The following is a 20,647-nucleotide window of genomic DNA, read 5'->3' as shown; positions in this document are numbered from 1 at the left end:
TAGCTCTATTCTTAACTTTTTGAGGAGTCTCCACACTGTTTTCCAAAGTGGCTGCACCAGCTTGCATTCCCACCAACAGAGTAAGAGGGATCCCCTTTCTCCACATCCTCGCCAACATTTGATATTTCTTGCCTTGTCAATTTTTGCCATTCTAACTGGCGTAAGGTGGTATCTCAGTGTGGTTTTGATTTGAATTTCCCTGATGGCTAATGATGCTGAACATTTTTCATCTGTTAGCCATTCACATGTCATCTTTGGGAAAGTGTCTGCTCATGTCTTTTGCCCATTTTTTGACTTGTTTTTTGGGTGTTGAGTTTGAGAAGTTCTTTGTAGATCTTGGATACCAGCCCTTTATCTGAAGTGTCATTTGCAAATATCTTCTCCCATTCCGTGGGTTGCCTCTTAGTTTTGTTGTCTGTTTCCTTGGCTGTGCAGAAGCTTTTTATCTTGATGAAGTCCCAAAAGTTCATTTTTGCTTTTGTTTCTCTTGCCCACCTGCTTGTCTTAACACCGTGCTTCACAAACGACCCATCACCACAATCACCTGGCCGCTGCTTAAAAATACAGGTTTCCAGGTCCCGGCCACAGTGGTGGGATTGGGACGTGCGCTGTGAGAAATCCCCCGGGGGGTCTGATGAGCAGGCCATGAGACTGGGTTTAGATTTTAAAATGCCTGTTCTCCAGCTCCCAGGGGGACACAGCTGTCCTGACTGCCTGTCACCATATCACACTGACTCACCTGACTGGACCCTGTGCTCTGGCCAAAGCAGGTGACTTGGCACCTCTGGAAGATTCTTCTCCTTGTCCCCATTCATTGTAACCCCTCCCACCCCCCCGCCCATTCTCCACTGGGCCCTCCCCTGATGCCACAGACTTTTCTTCCTTTCTTTCCCCACATCTCTCTGGGTGCCTTGTGTTACGATCTGCCTGCCTGCCCGCCCGTTCTTCCGAGGCCGTCCTTCTGGACAGGAAGGCTCCCCTCTCGGCCTCCCTGCACCTTCTGGCGGGGAGTGCTCAGACCTGCCCGAGGAGCTCAGCGGTCAGCTTTGCTTGAACTAGACCGAGAGCAAAGAGAAACTTCCTCACCTGCCCCCTTCATCTTCACCCAGGCACACTCTGATTCATGACCCCTGACTGCGGCCGTGGCTCTTGGAAGAAAAATGAGTGAATTGGAAGGCAGATGGGTAAATAGACTGCACCAAATTGCACGGACTTGATAAGCTGAGCTTGCAGCAATCCTCCTCGAGGTCATTACCAGTAGAGACCTGCGTACGGCCGTAACGGAGCCGCATGATGTGGCCCGCCAAGTCCTCCTCTACGTTCGAGATCGCCCTATGGAATGTTGTATTTCATTCGACTACAAGCTGGTACATAATTTGGAGACATGACCAAATACTATCTTCAACATCCCTTTCTGTCCTTTCTCCTTCCCTCCATCTCTACCAGGGAGGAGCAGGAAATTAATAGATTAAAAAAAAAAGGCCCACTAACGTAGCGTTTGCCATCTTGTTTCGTAGTTCCTAGGCGACTACTTGTGACAAAGCGCACAGCTGTTTCTCCTGCGCCCACGTAAGCGTGGCGGTGTTAACTCCTAGCTACAAAACCGGTTCTCCCCTTCCCTCCGTCTGGGGCCACAGTTCTGTTAACGAACGTGCCCGTGTACGCTGACGACAGTCCCCTTCCTCAGCTGCTGAGGCAGCAGGACCCCCCACGTACCTGTCGCGGAGGCGCACGGTGGTCCCAGTGCTTCTCTGTGAGGCTCTGGGCCAGGCCCCTGACACACTTACCTCCGGGCATAGGACGTAGACTTGTTTAAGTAACTGGGGGCAGAAACAGACTCTGCCGTTGCTCAAGAGAAACGAGAGTCTGTCAGTGTCTTGGATCTTCCCTACAACCTCGACTTCGTAAAAGCTGACCATTCTTTCCCCTGGTGGGGTGATGATAATTATCAGCTAATACTTTGGGGGTACTTACAACACGCTAGGGATTGTTCTGAACATTCGATGTAAATGAATTTCCTTCCTCCTTCCCCAGAGCCTTATGAAGTAGGACCATCATCCCTCTTGCAGGCGAGGAAGCTGAAACACAGATCTAAGCCGCCTTAAGGCCACGCAGCGAGGAAGTGCAGGGGCTGGGGGGTGACCCCAAGGCCGTCTAGTTCTAGAACCTCTACTTTTATCCAGTGCTCCTTTGCCCCCATGAAAGCAACTTGACGCCAGGCTGTCAAAATTTTTGTCTGGCTTGCTCCTCAGAGGTTGATCTCCTCTGGCAGCTCACGTATGCTGACCAGCCAGTCTAGCACATTCTAACTTCACTATGGCTTCAGACTTTATAGAACTTGGGGTCTTAGCCTCCCTGCAGCCCCGCCAGACCCTGGTTTCTGGGAGTGACGCCTTCTCGGGCATTCAGAATGCTATAGGACAACTCTCCAGGTCCCTGGAACCTCCCCCGTCTCCCCGGGGGGTCCAGCTGTGTCCTCTGGCCGTGCTCCTTACCTTTAAGCCGAGGTCCAGCTCCCGTAGCGAGCGCCGAATCTCCCTGGTGAGGACATTCATGCGCTCACACTCCTGGAAGGCGACGACGATGTAGGGGCTGCGCTCCTCCACTCTGGCCAGCAGCTCTGCCATGTTGAACTCGTCTGTCACTCGCTCCAGGATTTCTTCCAGGAGGGCCTTGACCTGCCCCGCCACGGGAAACACAGGGTTAGGAAGGGCTTCTAACTCTCCGGGACTGCATCCCCCTGTGCCACGGTGTGAAGATGGCAGTCGCCCACCCCTTTGGCCATACTCTTGCCTGCTTGCTCAGGTCAGCTGGGTCAGGCCTTGAGGCCCGACCGTGGGCTGACCAGCTGAAGAAGAGACCACAGGTGCCTTTCCAAGAATCGGGAGTTGGGAAAACCCAGAGGCTGACCCCGCTAGCTGTGGGGATCAAACTGGAGAGGCATAGGGTAGCCTAGGGCGGTCACTCCACGAAGCTGGAGTGATGAGCAGTGGTGATGAGTGTAGATATATGCACACTCTCCGTTCTGAGTTTCCAGGAGGCTGCACTGCACTTTCTGTCCTTGGGTCCTGGAAGAAGCATCCCCATCTATCATGTAAACCTCCTCCCAGCCCCACGATTCCTTGCACCACACAGACTGTCGGCTAATTAGACCAGGGGAGCTGGAACCACCATGGTCTCTCTCCCGGAACATTGGAACCGAAGCACTGAGATCCTGGGTTATTTTGGGGCAAGCACTTGGAGGCTGAGTATGCCATTTTGAAGTAAATGAGTAAGCCCGGGAGGTCTGTCAGCAGAGAAAGAAAAATGGAACAAATGCAGACATAATAGAACATGTGGCCGGCGGCGGGAGGGGGGGGGGCTGGCAGGCACCAGCGAGAGGGAGCCGGCCCTTCCTAGGTTGCGAGAGCTCGGGCTCCAGGAGCACCTGCTGGGTTGCGCGTTGTTCAACATCTCCTCTAACAGCTCCCCATCTCCACTTGTGAACTCCCCTCCTCCCCGTCGTTTTGGGGTCCCGTCACAGGGCCCGGTCCTCCCACGATCTAAGTAGGCCAACCAGATCCTCATTCCCAGGAGCAGGAAAATGTGAATCTCAAGCCTGAGATTCAGGGACAGGACGTGGCTGGAGCCAGTGACCGAAGTGCCCTGACAGGACACTCTTCTTTCTCCCTGGGACCCTGGAGCCGCTGGGATTTCTAGCCTTTCTCAGGTCGATTCCTTTGACAAAGTGGGCTCCTTCTTGCCTTTTCCAGCTAAACTCGTCTCTGTTGCATGCAACCAAAGACCCTTGGCTGAGTTAATACAGTTCTGTGTTACCCACGTGAGCATAAGCAAGTCAGCTAGGCCTCCATTTTTATCTATAAAAATTTCCAAGAGCCTCTCTCTCCACCTGCCCCCTCTCCCCCACCTCCCAGGGCCGATGCAGAGATCAAATCGAGGGAGCTGATGGATGTGGCGGCGTCTAAAGCAACACAGAACTACAGGAAGGATTATTAATATTCGCTTCGCCCTGTATTGTTAACACACAATACAGTCTCTAGGAAAAGAGCTGATGTCTGAAAAAGGAAAGTAAAACCTCTCCCTGTCAAAAGGGGGCTCTGGTGCTGTCACAGCAAAACCAGAACAGAATTTTAACGGTACCTGAGAGCCGCTGCTGGGATAGAAGACAAATGGCTAAAATTATACCACATTTCTATCTCTGGAGCTGAATTTGAAGAAACAGCCCCGTATCAGTGAGCTGCCATTCGGACGCTGAGCACAAAGAGATGAAAAGGTTGTCTGGAGGCACTGTCCCCCAAATACACGGAACACGGAGAAACTGAGTTCTCTTCTGTCCTGATCAGGCCCAGCAGGGTTTGGAGACCAGGCCTGAGGACAGGGAGGGCCGCAGGGGGAGGGGGCAGGCGCACAGACCTGGGGGAGCCCAGGACCGGGAGGGCCGCTGGGGGAGGGGACGGGCGCACAGACCTGGGGGAGCCCAAGGGCCCTTCAGATGGGAGGAGCGGGTTGCAAGGGATGTGGTCTAATTATTTCCACAAGCAAACTCTTTTTTTTTTCCTTTTTGCGAAATAAATGCTGACCATAAAAACCTAAGCATTACAGATACTGACAATATTAGGAACAAAATCCGGTCACGATCTTGCCTCTTCCCTCAAAGGTGGGAAAGACACTGTTAACCACTCTTGTCTTTGTTGATAATTCTTGCAGATGTCCTCACTGCGTGTAACTCTATCCATCAGGTATGGATGATGGTTATCTGTCCTATCTTCCTTCCTCTCTCCATCCCCTCCTCTGCCCCGTCTTTCCAGCTATCACTAATGGAGTCATACAACACTTGCCTTTCATCTTAAAATAAATCCTGGACACATTTTCTTGTTAGTACATATAGATTTGTCTTTTTAAAAACCAGTATATATTTTATATATGTACTATGATATATATAATACATGTTATATGTACACATAGAATAGTATATAATATATATATTATTTCACTGTTTTGGTATGCCACAATTTATTATGTCCCTTCCCTTTTGGTGGCTATTTGGTCTATCGTTTGTACTACTATAATCGATCCTGTGATAAATATACCATAAAATCTGTATACTATGGAGTGTTTCCACTGGTTGAATTCCTAGAAATAAAATTACGGGTAAAAAAATATATACATTTTAAATGTTAGTAGCTGTTGTTCTGGAAGTTAAACCCCCACCAACAGAGTTTTCTTATGCCCTCACCACTGGATACTATCGCTTTTAAAACTCTGTACCATTAAGTGAAAAATGATATTTCACATACCTTCATGTAGTCTGGAGTGACACTGAGAACTGTGCTACTTTTATCGGTCCTTCGTATTATCGTGTGACTTTGTGTCCCTCTGTCCCCATCTTCTGTTCTTCTCTTTCCCTCCACATGTAAGAACTCTTCATATATTAGCAAGATCTGCCCCCTTCCCAGTGTCTGTGCGGCAGTTTCTCCTCACTTGTCTTTGACTTCGTTCACGGTGTTTTTTGCTTTGCGGATCTTTTAAATTTTTCCAGTCACCAGATTTGTCAATCTTTATAGATCTGGAGTTGCTGTTTTAAGAAAGGTTTTAGAATGCCTTCCTCTTTGTACGATCATAAAGGCATTCACCCAGGTTGTCTTTCAGTGCTTTCTATGTTTTCATTTAAAAAATGTTTAAGTGTAGGGATGCCTGGGTGGCTCAGTCAGTTAAGCATCTGCCTTTGGCTCAGGTCATGGTCCCAGAGTCCTGGGATCGAGCCTCACATCGGGCTCCTTGCTCAGCGGGGAGCCTGCTTCTCCCTCTCCCTCTGCTTCTATCCCCGCTCATGCTCTCTCTCGCTCACTCTCTCAAATAAATAAAATCTTAAAAAAAGTGTTTCCGTGTAGCCATCTGAAAGGTTCTGTGTAAGGAGTCAGAGTACCTGTTTCGCTTTCCTCCAGACGACTAGCCACTCGTTCAACACTAGCGAAATCCAGTAGTCAAGGGCAAATGGGGGAGAAAGACCACCTCATCCCCTATACAGGAAGGGTGTTCGTCCGAGGGAGGCCACTGGAGCCAGCATGACGGGCTGGATCGTGTCCCCCTAAAACTCCCATGTTGAAGTCCTACCCCCCAGTCCCTTAGAATGTGACTGTGTTTGGAGATGGGGCCTTTAAAGAGGCAATTCTATTAAAATGAGGCTATTAATGTGGCCCTAACCCAATCTGACTGGTATCTTTAGAGGAAGAGGACAGATGCAGAGAGAGAGCATGAGCTCAGAGGGAAGGCCTCACGAGGCCACAGGAGACCGCCATCCACAAGCCAAACAGAGAAGACTCAAGAGAAGCGGCCTCGCCGACACCTTGACCTGGGACTCCAGTCTCCGCAAGGGTGGGAAGCTACACTTGTCCAAGCCTTCCGGTCCAGGGTACTTCGGGGTGGCAGCCTTGCAAACTACTATGGCCAGGTACCCCCGATGAGTAGCAGGCTCATGGGCATGACAGGAGCATTTGGGGACAGCACTTCCGGCTCAGGCCACCAGAGGAGCCCACGTTCCCGGCAAGAACGTCCAAGCTCGGGCTGAGGACCGTGGCGGATGGCCGTGGCTCCTCCCCAGCCGCGGCCCCGTTGCCTGGCAGCCCAGCGGCACGCCCGCCCCAGGTTCTCATGCAGATGCACATGGCAGAGAGCCGCCTCTGGGTCACCTCGGCGTTCTCTGCGCTCGCTCTTTGCCACTCCCGAGCTGTCATGTTGGCGTGAAGGAGAACGCGTGAGCACAGCGCTCACGGCCTGGCCGCACGAGCGGCACACACACGGTGCCCCGCATGGTGCGGTGCGTGCAGCCCAGTCACCCCTAAGCACGCACGCGTGTCATTTCTGGACCTGGACGCGGGAGGAGGACCTGCTGGCAACGAGAAGCTTCTCTGAACCCCGCCTGAAGAACCCTCAGTCTCTTCCTCGTAAGCCCTGGCCTTTTCACCCTGAGAGCTAGGAACGGCTTCTCATTCCACCTGCTTTGGCTTCTGGGCAACGTAACACTTCTTCTCTTCCTTTTGTTCTCAAATTCTGTCTGAGGCCACCGAACGTGGGATTGGCTGAGCAGTGTGATCTGGAACAGCTTTCTCGAGGGACGCTCACCTGTAGCCAGATCCCCGGAGTGCACGTGCCTGCGCCTGACCCTGGACCCCAGACACAGAATTCCAAGCTCCCAGTAAGATCTGAGAACGACCGTACGGCACCACTCCACACCTCTAAACAAAAGTCCGGCTCCTTTAATAGAGGCGGTGGATTCCTAAAACCAGTCCCAGCTTCCTAACCTTTACCCTTCCAGGTATGTTTCCTTGTCAGCCCAGCTAAAGGAATCCAGGCAGCGCTGTGGAGCGGAGGTGGGGGGAGAGGAGGAGACCCTGGGAGAAATTTCACTGGGGCTCCTTCCTCTCCTGCCCTCCGCGGCACGCGCCCCAGGAGCAGAGCCCTCAGATCGCCTCTGGTGGTGTGACCTCACCCCAAACCCCACCCCAGTCTGCCTCGCGACTCCACGGTGCCCCTCCGCCTTCCTGACATTTCTGGAAGTCCTGTGCTCAGCCCTTACCTGTGTGTTGGAATACTTTCTGATCCGATGGTGTTCACGCAAAGAGAAGGCATCTTTGTTTCAAAGAGTGACTACGCCAAGCGGGCATCTAGTTGGTGGGATGAGGGTGGCCCTCTTAAGGACCCACCCACCCGGCGCTGCTCAGTTCGCTAAGAAATCATGAGGGCCCCTTCCAGCTCCCCACAGCACCACTGTTCTTGCCTTTCTTCCTTTTGGCAGAAAAATGGAATAGAAATGGTCTTTGGGTGAACTAGAAAAGCAAACCAAGGGATGCCTGGGTGGCGCAGTCGTTAAGCATCTGCCTTCGGCTCAGGGCGTGATCCCGGTGCTCTGGGATCGAGCCCCACATCAGGCTCCTCCGCTAGGAGCCTGCTTCTTCCTCTCCCACTCCCCCTGCTTGTGTTCCCTCTCTCGCTGGCTGTCTCTCTGTCAAATAAATAAATGAAATCTTAAAAACAAACAAACAAAAAAACAAACCAAGCTCAGTGGCAGCGCCCCAGTGACTAACCCGGACGACCGGTGCGGCGGGTCACAGCTACGCCACCATGTGTGAGTGGAAGGCGTGCAAGGCGTGGTCTGTGCTGCCAGCTCGGCCGGCAGGAGGAGTGACTCCCTGTGCCATCCTCGGGCTCCCCGGAAGGAGCTCTGGCAACCCCCCCATACCTTTTCTTCCCTCGTGGCCCCTGCTCCGTCTCCGGCGTGGCCGTCCCGGGGCTGCAGCTCCAGCACCGTGCGGAAGAGCTTTTCCGAGGTCTGGGTCAGGAAGCCGATCTCGGCATTGGGGTGCAGGCCGTAGAGGTAGGGCGACTCTGCAGGCAGCTCGGCGTCGACGTACTGAAAGTCAAGGACGAACTCACTGAAACACAAACCGAGACGAGTCTCCCGCCTCCCACTCTGGTTCATCGTCCGTGGGCCACTGCTGGCCTTAGGCACCCGCATCCCTCTGGCCCTCCAGGGTGGCCTTCTGCTCACCAGCGCTGCTGTCGTGGGCACGCGCTCCACCTGGCGCACATCCCTTCTGCCTGCCTCGCCCTGACACCATCTGTTACTGTGTGCTGGGCCAGTTTTCCAGAACTGCCAAGCCCATGCAAGCATGCTGTCCTTCTGGAAGCTTAGAGGACTTCATCTGTCTCCTGTCTCCTCTGCTCCGCCTGCTCCCGGGTCTACACCTGTCCCTCCCTCCACACACAAGCCTTCCCAGAGTCCTTGAGAAATAATGAGCCCTACCCCGTGTCTTACTCAAGCCCTCCTAGGACCCCCGCCCTCTTGCCCTTAAATTCCTTTTCTTCTCCATTTATCTAAATCAGAGATGACAAACCCAAATGCAAACATGGGACCACGCATGTAAAATAAATGTGTGAATCGGGTGGTGGGACAAGGCGAGTTTTGCTGTGAACTGGGGAACTCCTGCCTCTGGCAAAAATTATTTGAATTAAGACATTTTTAAAATTGTGCATGGTGGGCCCCTGTTGGCTGTCCCTAGACAACTGTCCCTCACTTTCTTCTCCGAAGGTTTCCTGGGTACCCCTTCCAGTTCCTTCCATTACCGTGAGAAAGTGCCCCTCAAGGCGCGCTCCTAATTTGATTCTGATTTGCCGGTGTGACCCCTAGTCTAAGTAAAAGCTGGCTCATTCCTTAGAGGCACATTTGTGTGTTACTTTTTGTATTTATTCCAGCCCCCAGCACACTCCTGAACTCTTGGTAGGTGCCCTGTAACCATCCATAAACTGGCGGATTAAAGAGAGACGTAAAGAAGATGAAAATCTGTCTCAGTCATTTGGAACTGTGCTGTTGCCATCCCCGGCTCGAGCCTCTTGTCAGATGGTCCCGTGGACACTAGGGGGCGCTCTTGCACAAATTTCGCGGCCTTCTGCTCAAGCAGTTTTTAAAAATTCCTTTTCTTTAAATAGTCTTACTGTTTGAAATTTCTTTTCATAGGGTCAAGTTTTTCTGGATTGAATGACTTTGGCAGTTTATCCTTTTCAATTTTATGATTTTAAAAATACATTTATTTAAGTAATCTCTATACCCAACGTGGGGCTTGAACTTATGACACCGCAAGCAAGAGTTGCCCGCCCCTCCGACTGAGCCAGCCAGGCGCCCTTCTGTTTAAAATTAGAAACTTTTTTTTGTTTTGTTTTGTTTAAAGTTTGTAGCTAATGTTTCTATGACTGATATTTCCCTTAAGTTAGGTATTCAGAGTTATTTTAGGCATGTTCAAAAGTCAAGCAACAAAAAAAGCTTTTTTTTTTTTTTAAACTGTCTTTTAATATATCTCCCATGGCAGGCTAAATAGACAAAAGATGAGCCCTTTAAAAATAGCTGTGGTCATAGTAAAATGAGAACTCAAAGTAACAGTATGGAAGAGCTCCCTGGGAATGTGTGTGTGTGTGACGGGCGGGTGTGCCTGTGTTTACAAGAGCCGACAAAGAACAGGAGGGGTGAATGATCTGCCCACAAGGTCATGTCCCTCCGAAGATATTTAAAATCGCTAATATAAACTTTACTCAGAGTTGGCTAAATTCTTAAGCTGGAATTTTGCTCCTAATGGCTTTGTCAATATCTTGGATGAAAACAATCAAATGAATGCCCCCGATGTTATTTGTAGAAAAGAGCAATACATAGAATTATTGAGCCAAACATCAAGAATAGAAAGATCTCTGAAAGCTCAATTGTATCGCTACTTTGAGGCCGGGAATCCCACAGCTCTCATATCGAACAGGGCACACTTGGGGCTGAGAACCACACTCCATATAAGCTCTGTTCTATAGGCCATTCTTCCCTGGCCCTGTGCGCACATCCCCGGTCCTGCAGGACAGACTTGAAGGAAGACCCAGGTCCCGTATGAGCAGAGCCTTACCTGATGGTACCCAATGTAATCCAGGTTGCCCGGGAGTGGGAACCCTGGTGCCAGAGACAGCTCTCCTTCTAGCATTTCTGGTCTGATGAATTCCTCCAGATAGGTCCTGCAGAGTCTCCTGTCCCAGTCATCCGTGATATGGCCTCCGTACATGATCTCTCCAAAGAGGTAGCGCAAATCATCATAGGGGACCTGAGAGACAGGGATGAAAGACCTCCACACAGACATCAGGCCTGCCCTGACGTGCGCGCAGAGCGTAAGCCGCGAGACAGGATGTTTCTCAAGATTAGGAGCGGTGTTGTATTCACCGGCACACCCCTGGTGCCCGGCAGAGTCAGGCGCGCCTGGGAGCTCGTCAAATGCTTGCAAAATTACACGCAAGGGTGAGGAGAGGCAAGGTGCCAACCGCCTTGCGTATATGCCTTCCCTCTTTCATGGTCATTAACTGTGGCAATGAAGTCAGGCTCTACCTACAAGTCCCTTCCCTGAGCAAATATCCCATGGAACAAAGTACAGACCAGGGCACTTTCCTAATTCCTGCCATTCCTTAGCATATCCGTTTGTGGTCCGCTTCCAAAGTTCGAAGTGATTGAAACGGAGCGTGCAAGGTTACGATAGTGAAGTTAGGAGGGGAACCTCTTGGGGAAAGCCTTGTCTCAGTGCAGAGAATGAAGAGGGGGTGTTATGGGGGCGAGCTTCCCAGGACCTTGGAGCTGGAGGCAGAGCGATGGCTTGGGGCACCTGGGCCTGATTCGTGTTTCCCACCAGCAACAGGAGGGGGGCCTGCCGATGCTACGTTTGGTCTATGAACTAGAAGAGCCTGGATGGTCTAAACATTCCTTTAAATGGAAAAGCACGGGCTGTTAGTCTAAGTTTTCTTTGAAATGGCATATATCAGACGGAGAATGAGGGAGATGAGGTATACCAAGATTTTGGCTTCTTCAACTTTGGTCAGACCACATCTACGTGAGGAATTGTGTGCCCCAAGAGAAGTTCTGTGTTCTTGGCTAAGTCAGCTGGGAACTGGTATTGGGTGGGCATGGTCTGCTGGGTCCTGGGACAAAGACTCAAGGGCCCCACTCACACCAGGCGTGAGTCACTGCTTTGGCTTCCTGAACTTTCTGGACCCTAACCTCACTGTGGTGCTTTTCTTGGCCTCACCCTGGTCCTGGGCTGGACTTGACTTCCTGTACTTGGAGAGGGCACAGACCATTCTCAGTGCCTACCCCTTCTCCCTCTGCCGATGATGCATCATCCTTCTGAGAGGTGCCCCCACCCCCGGCCTCCCCCTACACTGGCCGGAAATGCTACCTTTGCGTTGGCCTCCAGGAAGTTGTACAGCACGTTCACGGAGATGGTGAGGTCCCCGGTGTTGAAGGGGTATGAACGATTCCATCCCTGCGGTCCAAACTTCCGTCTCTCTGCCACCACCCCGTGAAAGTAACAAAGAGCAAAGAGGATGCTCTTAAACTCCGTCTCCCGGGAACACATCTCCAGCGTGTCCTGCAAGGAAAGGGATGCGTCCAACGTTAGCACGGATCTGCTGTTACGCAGTGCGGACCAGCGCGTGGGTTATGGTGGTTGGGAGTTGCGTTGGAAAAGGTTCCCGTATGTCCTGGTTAGGTTTTGAGCTGCAGCCGGACTACAGATTGCACTGTGAGTGGGCGTGGGCTTAGGGTCCGAGGGGACCTCAGGGAGGGGTTGGGCTCTAGTTTAGAATCTGAGTTAATGTTTAGATTTAGGTTATTACAGGGTTTGGTTTGCAACTCACGTTTGCACCCACGGACAGGCCAATTAAGTTCCTAAGCACAGATGGAAACCGGGGTAGTGGGTCATGAGGGTCGCATGTGACATAGGAGTGTCACTTTGTGCTGGGGTGTGGGTGGCGACTCCTACAGCATCACCTCGAATTCCTCCCCTTCCTGCCATGCTTCTCTTGCCCATCGCGGAACCAGAGCAGGTGTGGTCACGGCCCGTGTGACTGAGGGGGAGGATGGGAATCAGAGCCACGAGAGAGAGGAGTACCGTGCCCTTCACCATGCCAACTGCTCCTCTGAACTTGAGCAGGGGTGACCAGCCATGCGGCTGCGGGAACAGGAGTGCAGAGGGGTCCTGGCCTGCACCGTGTAAGGCAGGGGGGAAAAGGTGGGGCTCATGAAGAGGGGATTAAAGAAGGGACAGAAGGAAGAAATGGAAATCGAGAGACAGTGCAGAAGAAGGCAATGGGATTGTACTTGGCGGGTTTTAAGGGGGATGGTGGTGATGGTGTGGCGGACGGGGAAAGCCTGCATCTTGAAGGTGTGGAAGGACAAGAATCCCTCGATTGCCTGGAATGAACGACAATTTCCCGAGTGAGACCGTTTGTGATCAGGAAGGAGCAAGATGTTGCCAGCAGAGCCTACGAGGGGTGCTTTCAAAGCTTGCGCAAATTGGACTGGGTTGAGTCCTGCCATTTCGTCCGAGGATTGGTCCTTAGACTTTGCTCACCTGGGCAGGAAAAGCAGAGAGACAGGACTAAACTTCTAGTACACCTGACTTTTCCACGATGAACTCAGGACAGTCCCTATCTCTCTCTGGATATGTGGGGGTCCCCCTGTGCCTTTGTTGGGTACCACATTTGGCACAAAGCTCTGGATATGAAAGGTCAGAGGACAAAGTCACTGCCTTGTGCGAGCAAGAACTTAACTGCTTTCTGGATGGAGCTGTTCTCTAGAGACACGTAGGATGCTGCTTTTGTTACTTTTTTTTTTAAATGAAAGAAATACTTTTTAAAGATTTTATTTGAGAGAGAGAGAAAAAAGAGAAAAAAAAGAAAGAAAAAGTGAGAGAGAGAAAGAGAGAGAGAAAGTGAGAGAGCGAGCGAGCACAAGCAAGGGGGTGGGATTGGCAGAGGGAGAGGGAGAAGCAGATTCCCCGCTGAGCAGGGAGCCCCCACACGGGGCTCGATCCCAGGACCCTGGGACCATGACCTGAGCCGAAGGCAGACGTTTAACTGACTGAGCCCCCCAGGCGCTGGGCCCCACTGAGAAAGGCCTCGAGCACAAAGACAAGGAGTCCTACATTGAGATGCTGACACTGGTCGACAGTGGCACCCTCAAACAAAGTCAGAATAAAGTCATCATCCCCAAACAGCACGGCTAGCAGGGATAAAACGAACTCCGTTCTGCCATTTGTCCCCTGAATGGCTAAAATAGGGCTCTGAAGGAACAGAGTGAATGACGGGATATTAACCCGGCCTCTGTTCCAGGGCACTTGTCAAAGCAAAATGGAACAATTAAAACACTTGTGAGCGCTGAATATCCTCCTAAATCTATCTGTCTTTCCCAGAATGAGTTCCTGAAGGTGGCTATAAATGGCCCAACGCCCAACTGCGGCAGGGCCTGAATAACCAGGAAAAGCCAGCATCCCTCGGGATTTATTTCCCCGATAACCAAGACTGGACACAGAAACCCAAGAACAGGGGTGCATGGGGAGGCTGAGACGATGAAGCCAGAAGGCGGTTATAGATGATGATAATTCTACTGAGGCATAACACTGTACTATGAATTACTAGGAGATCCAGCATCCGAGACATCTTCTACCCTCCCCCCTGGATCTGTCCAAGACCCTCGAGGCAGATCAGAGAGACATCTGTCACTGTGTCCTTTGAGACAGCTAGCTAACTACATCCCGGGGCCTTTTACTTTTCAATTATGAATTAAAAAAAATTCCCGGTAGAATAGACTACATAAAATTTATCGTGTCAACCATTTTTAAGTGTCCATTTCAGTGGCGTGATGTGCGTTCACACTGTTGGGCAACCAGTGACTTTTCAGGGCAGAAAAATGGTTTTGCTGGCAGCCGGCTACCCCCTCCTGGACAGAAGGCTGTAGGTTTCAGAGCTAAGAACGTATATTTCCCCTACGCGGAATACAAAACGTAGAAAATCTGGAAGTTCTGAACACTGGTACAGAGTATTTAGGAGTTTAGTGAAGGCCTATTTAGGAAAAAAAAAAAAAAATTAAAGGAAAGGAAAGGAAAGGCCCCGGACAAGAGAACACCCTACTTTCTACTCCATGTTTCAACGGGCAGGTGTTTCTTAATGAAAATGTCAAGCGAAAAGATCCCAAATCCCCTGGTAATGTCCCCCCACTCTCTACCCCAGATTATGAGTGGGTTTTGGAGTTGGGATGGGAAAGGGAGTGAGAAATGAGGCCGGACATGTTTTGCTTCTCCCCCTGGAAGTTTTCCTCTCCAAGTGGGGCTGCTTGATCCCCATGCTACGAGGGGTCTCAGATACTTAGTAAAATCACCTCAGACCCTGACTGCCATATAGCTTTCAAGTTTAAGTTAGACCAGACCCCAGTGGGCCCCTAGTCCTGGTGGTTTATGATGGGTTAGTGACAAGAGTCGTCCTGTTGGACGGCCTGTTTGAGGTTTCGAGATGACCCCTCTGGGACTGGTGGTGAGTTTTAGCATGGGGTCTGTGAAGCCAGATCCGTGGGTCCTAGTACAAGACAACATCAGAGAGGACAGACCTGAGAACCCTCCCCTTGGACTCCACCGAGGCCCAGTGTGGTGGATGGACTTCAAGGCGGCCCCGTGGCCCCCGATCTCCTGGGAGTCACACTTTTGTGGATTCCCCTTCCCAGGAAGCGGGGGCTCCCCACGGAAGAAGCAACAAGACAGGCTGCCTTCCTGAGAAGGTGAAGAAAGCCTGAGCTGCAGATTTTGCAAGAAGATGTGACGTATGGAGTTAGTTACCCACGGGCCTGTCTTTGCCTTTAAATACACGCTCCGCCACACGAGTCTCGGATTCCCACTAAAGGAAGATTCCAGTACGCCGTGGCCTACCTCTGAACCTTCTGCCCTGATATTCTCAGCTTCGCTGTAGCCTGGCGTTCTCCAAGTGGCCCCCCACCCCCCAGAGTTTCTGATTCAGTAGGTCTAGGCTGGGGCCTGAGAGTCTGCATTTCTACCCAGTTCCCAGGAGCTGCTGTTGCTCCAGGGACCACAGTCTGAGGGCCTCCCACGCGGTGACATTCCGGGTCCAGATCCCGCATCTGACACCCGGGTTATCTGAACCCCGGACACTCAGGATGCACGCAGATGGCAGGTTTTCTCATCTGAACACACGCGTCGGTCCCCTGCTTGCAGACAGTTAGCAGGGAGACTTGCAGAAAGGTCCCCCACACCTCCTGCCAGAGACACACCCCAAGCTCGGCTCCCCCGGGTGTATCGGGGAACTGACAGCTGGGCTGTGCTCAGCGGGCACTGGGAGGAGGTCCGTCACAGAGGGGACACACCCCTCCACGGCCCGTTCCCCCCTCTCTGCCCTCCTCCCCTTGCAGCTGGATGCCCTTTGACCCAGTTGAGTCAGCCAATGGTGAAGCGCGCTGCTCGTCTCCCCCGCCCCCCGGGGCTGTACCTGAGTGAAGTTGTCCAGGGCCTTGTGCAGGTTGGCGTGCAAGCCTGCGGGAGGCTCGTTGGTGATCTTAATGGCGTTCTCCAGGATGCCCTGGGGGACGACGTGGCCCTCCGGGGAGGGCGCAGGCTCTGCACTGATGAAGACCCTCAGCTCCGGGTGGCTGTTCTCGCCGTGCTCTGCCAGCTTCTTCTCCAGGGTGCCGAGCCACTTGGCCACCAGGTGGATGTTCTAAGGGAACGAAGACACCCCCACCCCCAATGCAGACATCTGCTTAGTTTTGCTAGTGGCAGACGGTTTCAGGAAGGCAGCTACGGGGGGGCCCTGGCCTTCAAATAGAGCTCACTGCAGCAGGCCTTGGGGTTCCCAGTGATGGCACCTGCCTGTCTCTGGCAGCTGAACCCTATTCTCTTGATCTCCCAAGTCTCTCCAGCCCACAGTGCTCAAACCGGACGCTGCGCAGGAATCCCCTGCAGCGCTTCTTAAAACAAAGATTCTGGGGTCTAGGGCGAGGCCTGAGGATTTGCATTTCTAGCAAGTTCCAGGCGATGCTGAAAATGCTGGTCTGTGGGCCACAGTTGAAGACTCGAACACGCAGTCCACATGCTCCAAGTCCAGATCCCTGCATCTGACACCCGGAGGATGTGAGCCCTTGATGACTCAAAAGCGGGGCCCACGGACCAGCAGTGTTGGCATTACCTGGGAGCTCTCTAGAAATGCAGACTTTTCGGCCCTTCCCAGATTTCCTGAAATCAGTGCATTTTAATCAGATCCTGCTGTGGTTTGTATGCGGGTTTGCAAAGCACTGATTTAAACTTCTAGCTAGCTTCCTTGCGTCCTCTCTCCCTCTCTCCCAACCATTCTGCTAATTGTTGCCAAACTTATCTTCCTAAAACACACGGAGACATTGCTGCTCACATGCTGGGGAGGCTTCCTACTCCCAGCCCAGCTCCTCCGTCTGCGCCCTCCTCCTCCCCAACCGCCCCCCTCCCCCGGTGTGATTCCTGTCTGTCTGTCTGTCTGTCTGAACCTACATTTATTTCTCAGCACTACTTTGCAGAATCCAGCTTTCGCTTTCGCCGGGACAGCTGCTTTGCAATATGTTTCATTATGACGGACAGGTAAAGGCTCCTCTATAAGTATTCGAGGAAGCCTGCTCGCGGAGCCTTAACTGCACGGATCGGCACGGAGCACAGGGCTTGGCCCCGGCAACCTGGTCTCTTAGTGCTGCTTTCCCTTCTATAAAAGGAGAAAGAACAAGAATATTGGCCCTACTTATTTCACAGAGTTGCTGCAAAGAACCAAAGGGAATGGATTTGAAAGGGCTTTGTAGCCCGTAAACCTCTACATAAGCGTGAGGGGTGGCTGTTGAAATGAACCTTTGTTAAGGAATTCATTTCTGAGCCCCGTGTTGGAGCTAAGACTTCAGGGGGCTGTCTGGGAAAGCCAGGGCCGTGTTAGCCCGGCCCTCCGCTCCTCCTGCAGGAATCCCAATTCCTGAATTTAATCTGGGAGAGCTCTCGGGAAAGGACACTGGCAGATGTGAGCGTCCTGAGGTCACTCTGTGCTGGGGGAGGAAGGGCTCTCTGTTCACTGCCCCCGTGGCTGCGTCCCCGAAGGGCCCAGGATGGGGTCTCTCTGGCACAGAGGCCTGAGATCCCTGGGGTGGTCCCGCTGGTCCACGAGGGAGGAAGCAGAAACCCTAGCTCTCACCATCTTCTCTCTTGAGTTTCTGGACAGAGTCCCAGGGAAATGAAGGACAAAGACCTTGAACTCTGGGTGGCTGTTCTCGCTGCGGCCAGTGGTGACACAGTGAGTGGTCAGGAGACCGAAGTTCTAGGGGCTCAAAGCCAGGACAGGATGGGAGTGACCTTCCTTGTTTTGTTTATTTTTCCTTGTTGATCTGTTCATCGATTCTGCCACCCAGCAGGCTTGTGGTGGGTGTGACTACGTTCACGGTAGCACGCTGGGTGTCTAAAGGGGATTAAGGGGCAGGTGCCTCCTTCAGGAGATGGAGTGAAGGACATGGTCATCAAGTAAGTCACTTCAGCTCAGCCAGGGCACCCTGATAGAGGTCTGGCCCAGCCCCAGCTCCCCTGCAAGGTGCATAAACCAGGGACGAGGGGACAGGCCGCGACAGAAGAGGGGCCGCCCTTGTGTCTTGGGAGTTCGGTGAAGTTACCGGCAGGAGACGTTCCAGACTGGCACCCACCAGCGTGAGCTCCGGGTACAGAGGTGGAGTTCCAGTTACACGTGTGCTGTTGTAGTCACGCGTGTAACGGACAGCACAGAATGCAGGGCACAGAAAGGCAGAGCGGTGGAAAGTTCTGTGATTCGCCTGGGAAGACGTTAGCAGGTGAACAAGACCCAGCTTCCAGGGTCTTCAGCTGGATACCTACTCCCTGAGCAGGCCCCAAATGGGGATGTAACTGGAGCTATTTAAACTAGAGAGCGGGTGGGGGCCTGTGAGGGGCGAGGGACAAGGAGTCATGGGGAGGGGTGGGGAGGACCCCAGAGGACGGAAGGAGAGAAGATCAGGCAGTGAGACAGGGCAAGGGTGTGGAAGGAAAGGCAGGGGAGAGGGGTGGAGAGGAGAGAGGAGCCCAGAGAATGGCCCGTGAGGTCCAGACAGGTGCAGGGTCCAGAATGACCCCGATCAGGGTAGAGGGGGCTTACCTGCAAAATAACCCAGTGACCTTTCTTGGCAGCCAGGTCCAGCGCCGCCTCGGCCACTACCTCCTGTCCTTGCCCCAAAGACACGTTGTGGAAGTTCCGGTTGTTGAAGGTGTACCCGAGCTTCTTCCCTGAAAGGGGTATGGAGTTGTCCTTATGCTCTCTCGTGTCCGCCATCTTTGTTGTCCTGTGCTCACAGCGAAAGGCCCGTCGCCATGTCACTGCTCAAACACAGGCGGGCCTGAACCCTCAAACCCTTCCCCTCTTCCTCTCAGGAGTGTGTTGGGGAAGCTCTCATCGGGACTGCAACCCTCCCCCTCACTGAATCCCCCAAAGCTGTGCTCTTCTGTGAGCTTCCCTTGAAGACCAGGCACTGGTCCACTACCCTAGAGGCCGAAATGGCCCCCAGATGAGCACACATGTGGGTGTGACCCCTCCTGACTGGCTTTGTCCTCTGACTACGGATTTTCCCTGGAACTCCACGGAAAGGGATGGCCGGTTAGGGAAGGACTCAGCTGGTTCTGGCTTCCGGTACTTCACTCCAGATTAGCTTCCTCCGCTCTTTTTTCCCAACACACAGCAATGTCTTATCTCCTCATTTTCATGAGTGAGCGCAACGAGGAGCGAAAGGCGAGACGGGGAAGGGCTTGGCTGTGCAGGTGGGGATACTCCGTCCCGGGAAGGGCGGCTGGGATCGGAGCGAGGCAAGGGAGCTGCTACCGCAACACACATCCCGGCCATCCCACTGGGTGTTCTGCCAGCCCAGGAAAGGCTTCACCCAGAGCAATTAACCTTCATGTCCAGGCCCACTTCTGCTTGGGTGGCCGCCCTTAGCCGCGCACAATCACGTTTAGAGAAATTACATAATATTCTTCAGACAGACGATCATAAAAGCGTATATACTGCCATGCAGGACTCATCAAGCAATTTTCTTCTAGGAAGATAAAGCACGTGAGAGAAAAGCGAAGAAACAGAAAAACAGAAAAAGGATAAAAAACCATGTCCTTAAACATTTCGTTCCAGCAGCACTGAAACTGAAGATGCAATTTGAGCCCCATGCACGAAAATTTAAACAAAACTGGCAATACTGGATATTTCTTTTAAATACTAAGAAAAAGTACGGAGTCTCCTTCGCAAGTCTGTATAAGACAAAGGATGGTGACGTTCTGCAGCGAGGAAGAGTTATGAGAGTTTCAACTGAGATGAACCCAAGAAACACCCTTATTAAACCATAAATCCTTGCTGGCAAGAGATCTGATGGGAGCTTTGGAACCGGCAATATGAACAACTTATTCCAGAGAAAATACCAGGATTAAAGGTGCCGGGATTAGTAGACAGTCTCAGTGAGGTTCCTACTCACAAAAGAGCCAATTTCTTTCCTTTGTCAGGGAGATGCAGGAGAAGAGGGGCTCACGGAAGATGAGTCTGCGAGCCGCGGACTGCGGACACCCCTCGGGGTAGAGGCTGGTGTGCACAGGGCGGGCTCAGCTGGCATCAGTCTAGGCTTGAGGCGTGAGGATGGGGCGGACGTGGAGATGTTGGGAAGGGGAAGCACTGACGGGATTCTCAAGGACCGAACGTGCCTGCCCCGTGATGTGCCGGGGCCACCTTGCGGGGTCCTTCCCTTGGCACCTGTGAAGCTCTCGGGACGCCCTGCCCGTCTCGGCAGCCACGTTCTCGTGGCTTTTCACCTTCATGCTGCTTTGTGCCATGGCTCCCATGCCCCCCACTCCTACCTTTAACTTGTCTTTCCTTTTCGGATCCCCCCTCCATGTGGCAGGGTTACCCGGATGGTGTCCACTGTAAACCCCCTTTCACACCTCCCCAGCCCGCTTCCTTGTCTGTCTCTGAGGATGTGGCACCTTCCGTGGCCCTCTCCTGAGCTCCATGTACCCATGGGGCTGAGAGGAAGGGGAATGTTTTTCTAGCTTCCTCTTGCTACTTGCAGGTTATTTCTTCCTATCCCTGTGTAAAAACCCCTTTTCTTTTTAAGCATGTGCCATCGGGCTATATTACCTGCTACCTTCTACGTTCTCTGTCTTCCACCAACCCCCCAGTGAGATTGACTTCCATTAGGGGCTCTGGAATGTGGTTCAAAATCTTCCACATGTCCCGTTTCATCATTATCCTGGTA

The 20,647-nt window shown here is 52.4% G+C and overlaps 2 protein-coding genes across 2 annotated transcripts in view; one reads left to right on the top strand and one right to left on the bottom strand.

The window, feature by feature from the left end:
* Window positions 1-8,244, top strand: part of ZNF18 (zinc finger protein 18) — a 65,107-nt gene extending 56,863 nt beyond the window's left edge. The window contains exon 9 of the mRNA XM_087867622.1: window positions 6,227-8,244. Coding sequence (XP_087723748.1) covers window positions 6,227-6,568 — 342 coding nt within the window. The 3' untranslated portion in view covers window positions 6,569-8,244. The remainder of the gene's footprint in view (window positions 1-6,226) is intronic.
* DNAH9 (dynein axonemal heavy chain 9) overlaps window positions 1-20,647 on the bottom strand; it is a 313,579-nt gene that overhangs the window by 29,946 nt on the left and 262,986 nt on the right. The window contains exons 62-67 of the mRNA XM_045797213.2: window positions 18,517-18,644; window positions 15,844-16,071; window positions 11,748-11,939; window positions 10,437-10,628; window positions 8,240-8,410; window positions 2,496-2,678 (exon numbers count right to left, since the gene is read on the bottom strand). Coding sequence (XP_045653169.2) covers window positions 2,496-2,678; window positions 8,240-8,410; window positions 10,437-10,628; window positions 11,748-11,939; window positions 15,844-16,071; window positions 18,517-18,644 — 1,094 coding nt within the window. The remainder of the gene's footprint in view (window positions 1-2,495; window positions 2,679-8,239; window positions 8,411-10,436; window positions 10,629-11,747; window positions 11,940-15,843; window positions 16,072-18,516; window positions 18,645-20,647) is intronic.

The sequence above is a fragment of the Ursus americanus genome, chromosome 14 (assembly GCF_024610735.1).
Source record: "Ursus americanus isolate L20-20 chromosome 14, mUrsAme1.1.p, whole genome shotgun sequence".
Classification (NCBI taxonomy): domain Eukaryota; kingdom Metazoa; phylum Chordata; class Mammalia; order Carnivora; family Ursidae; genus Ursus; species Ursus americanus.
This window is presented reverse-complemented; position numbering and strand designations above follow the sequence as displayed.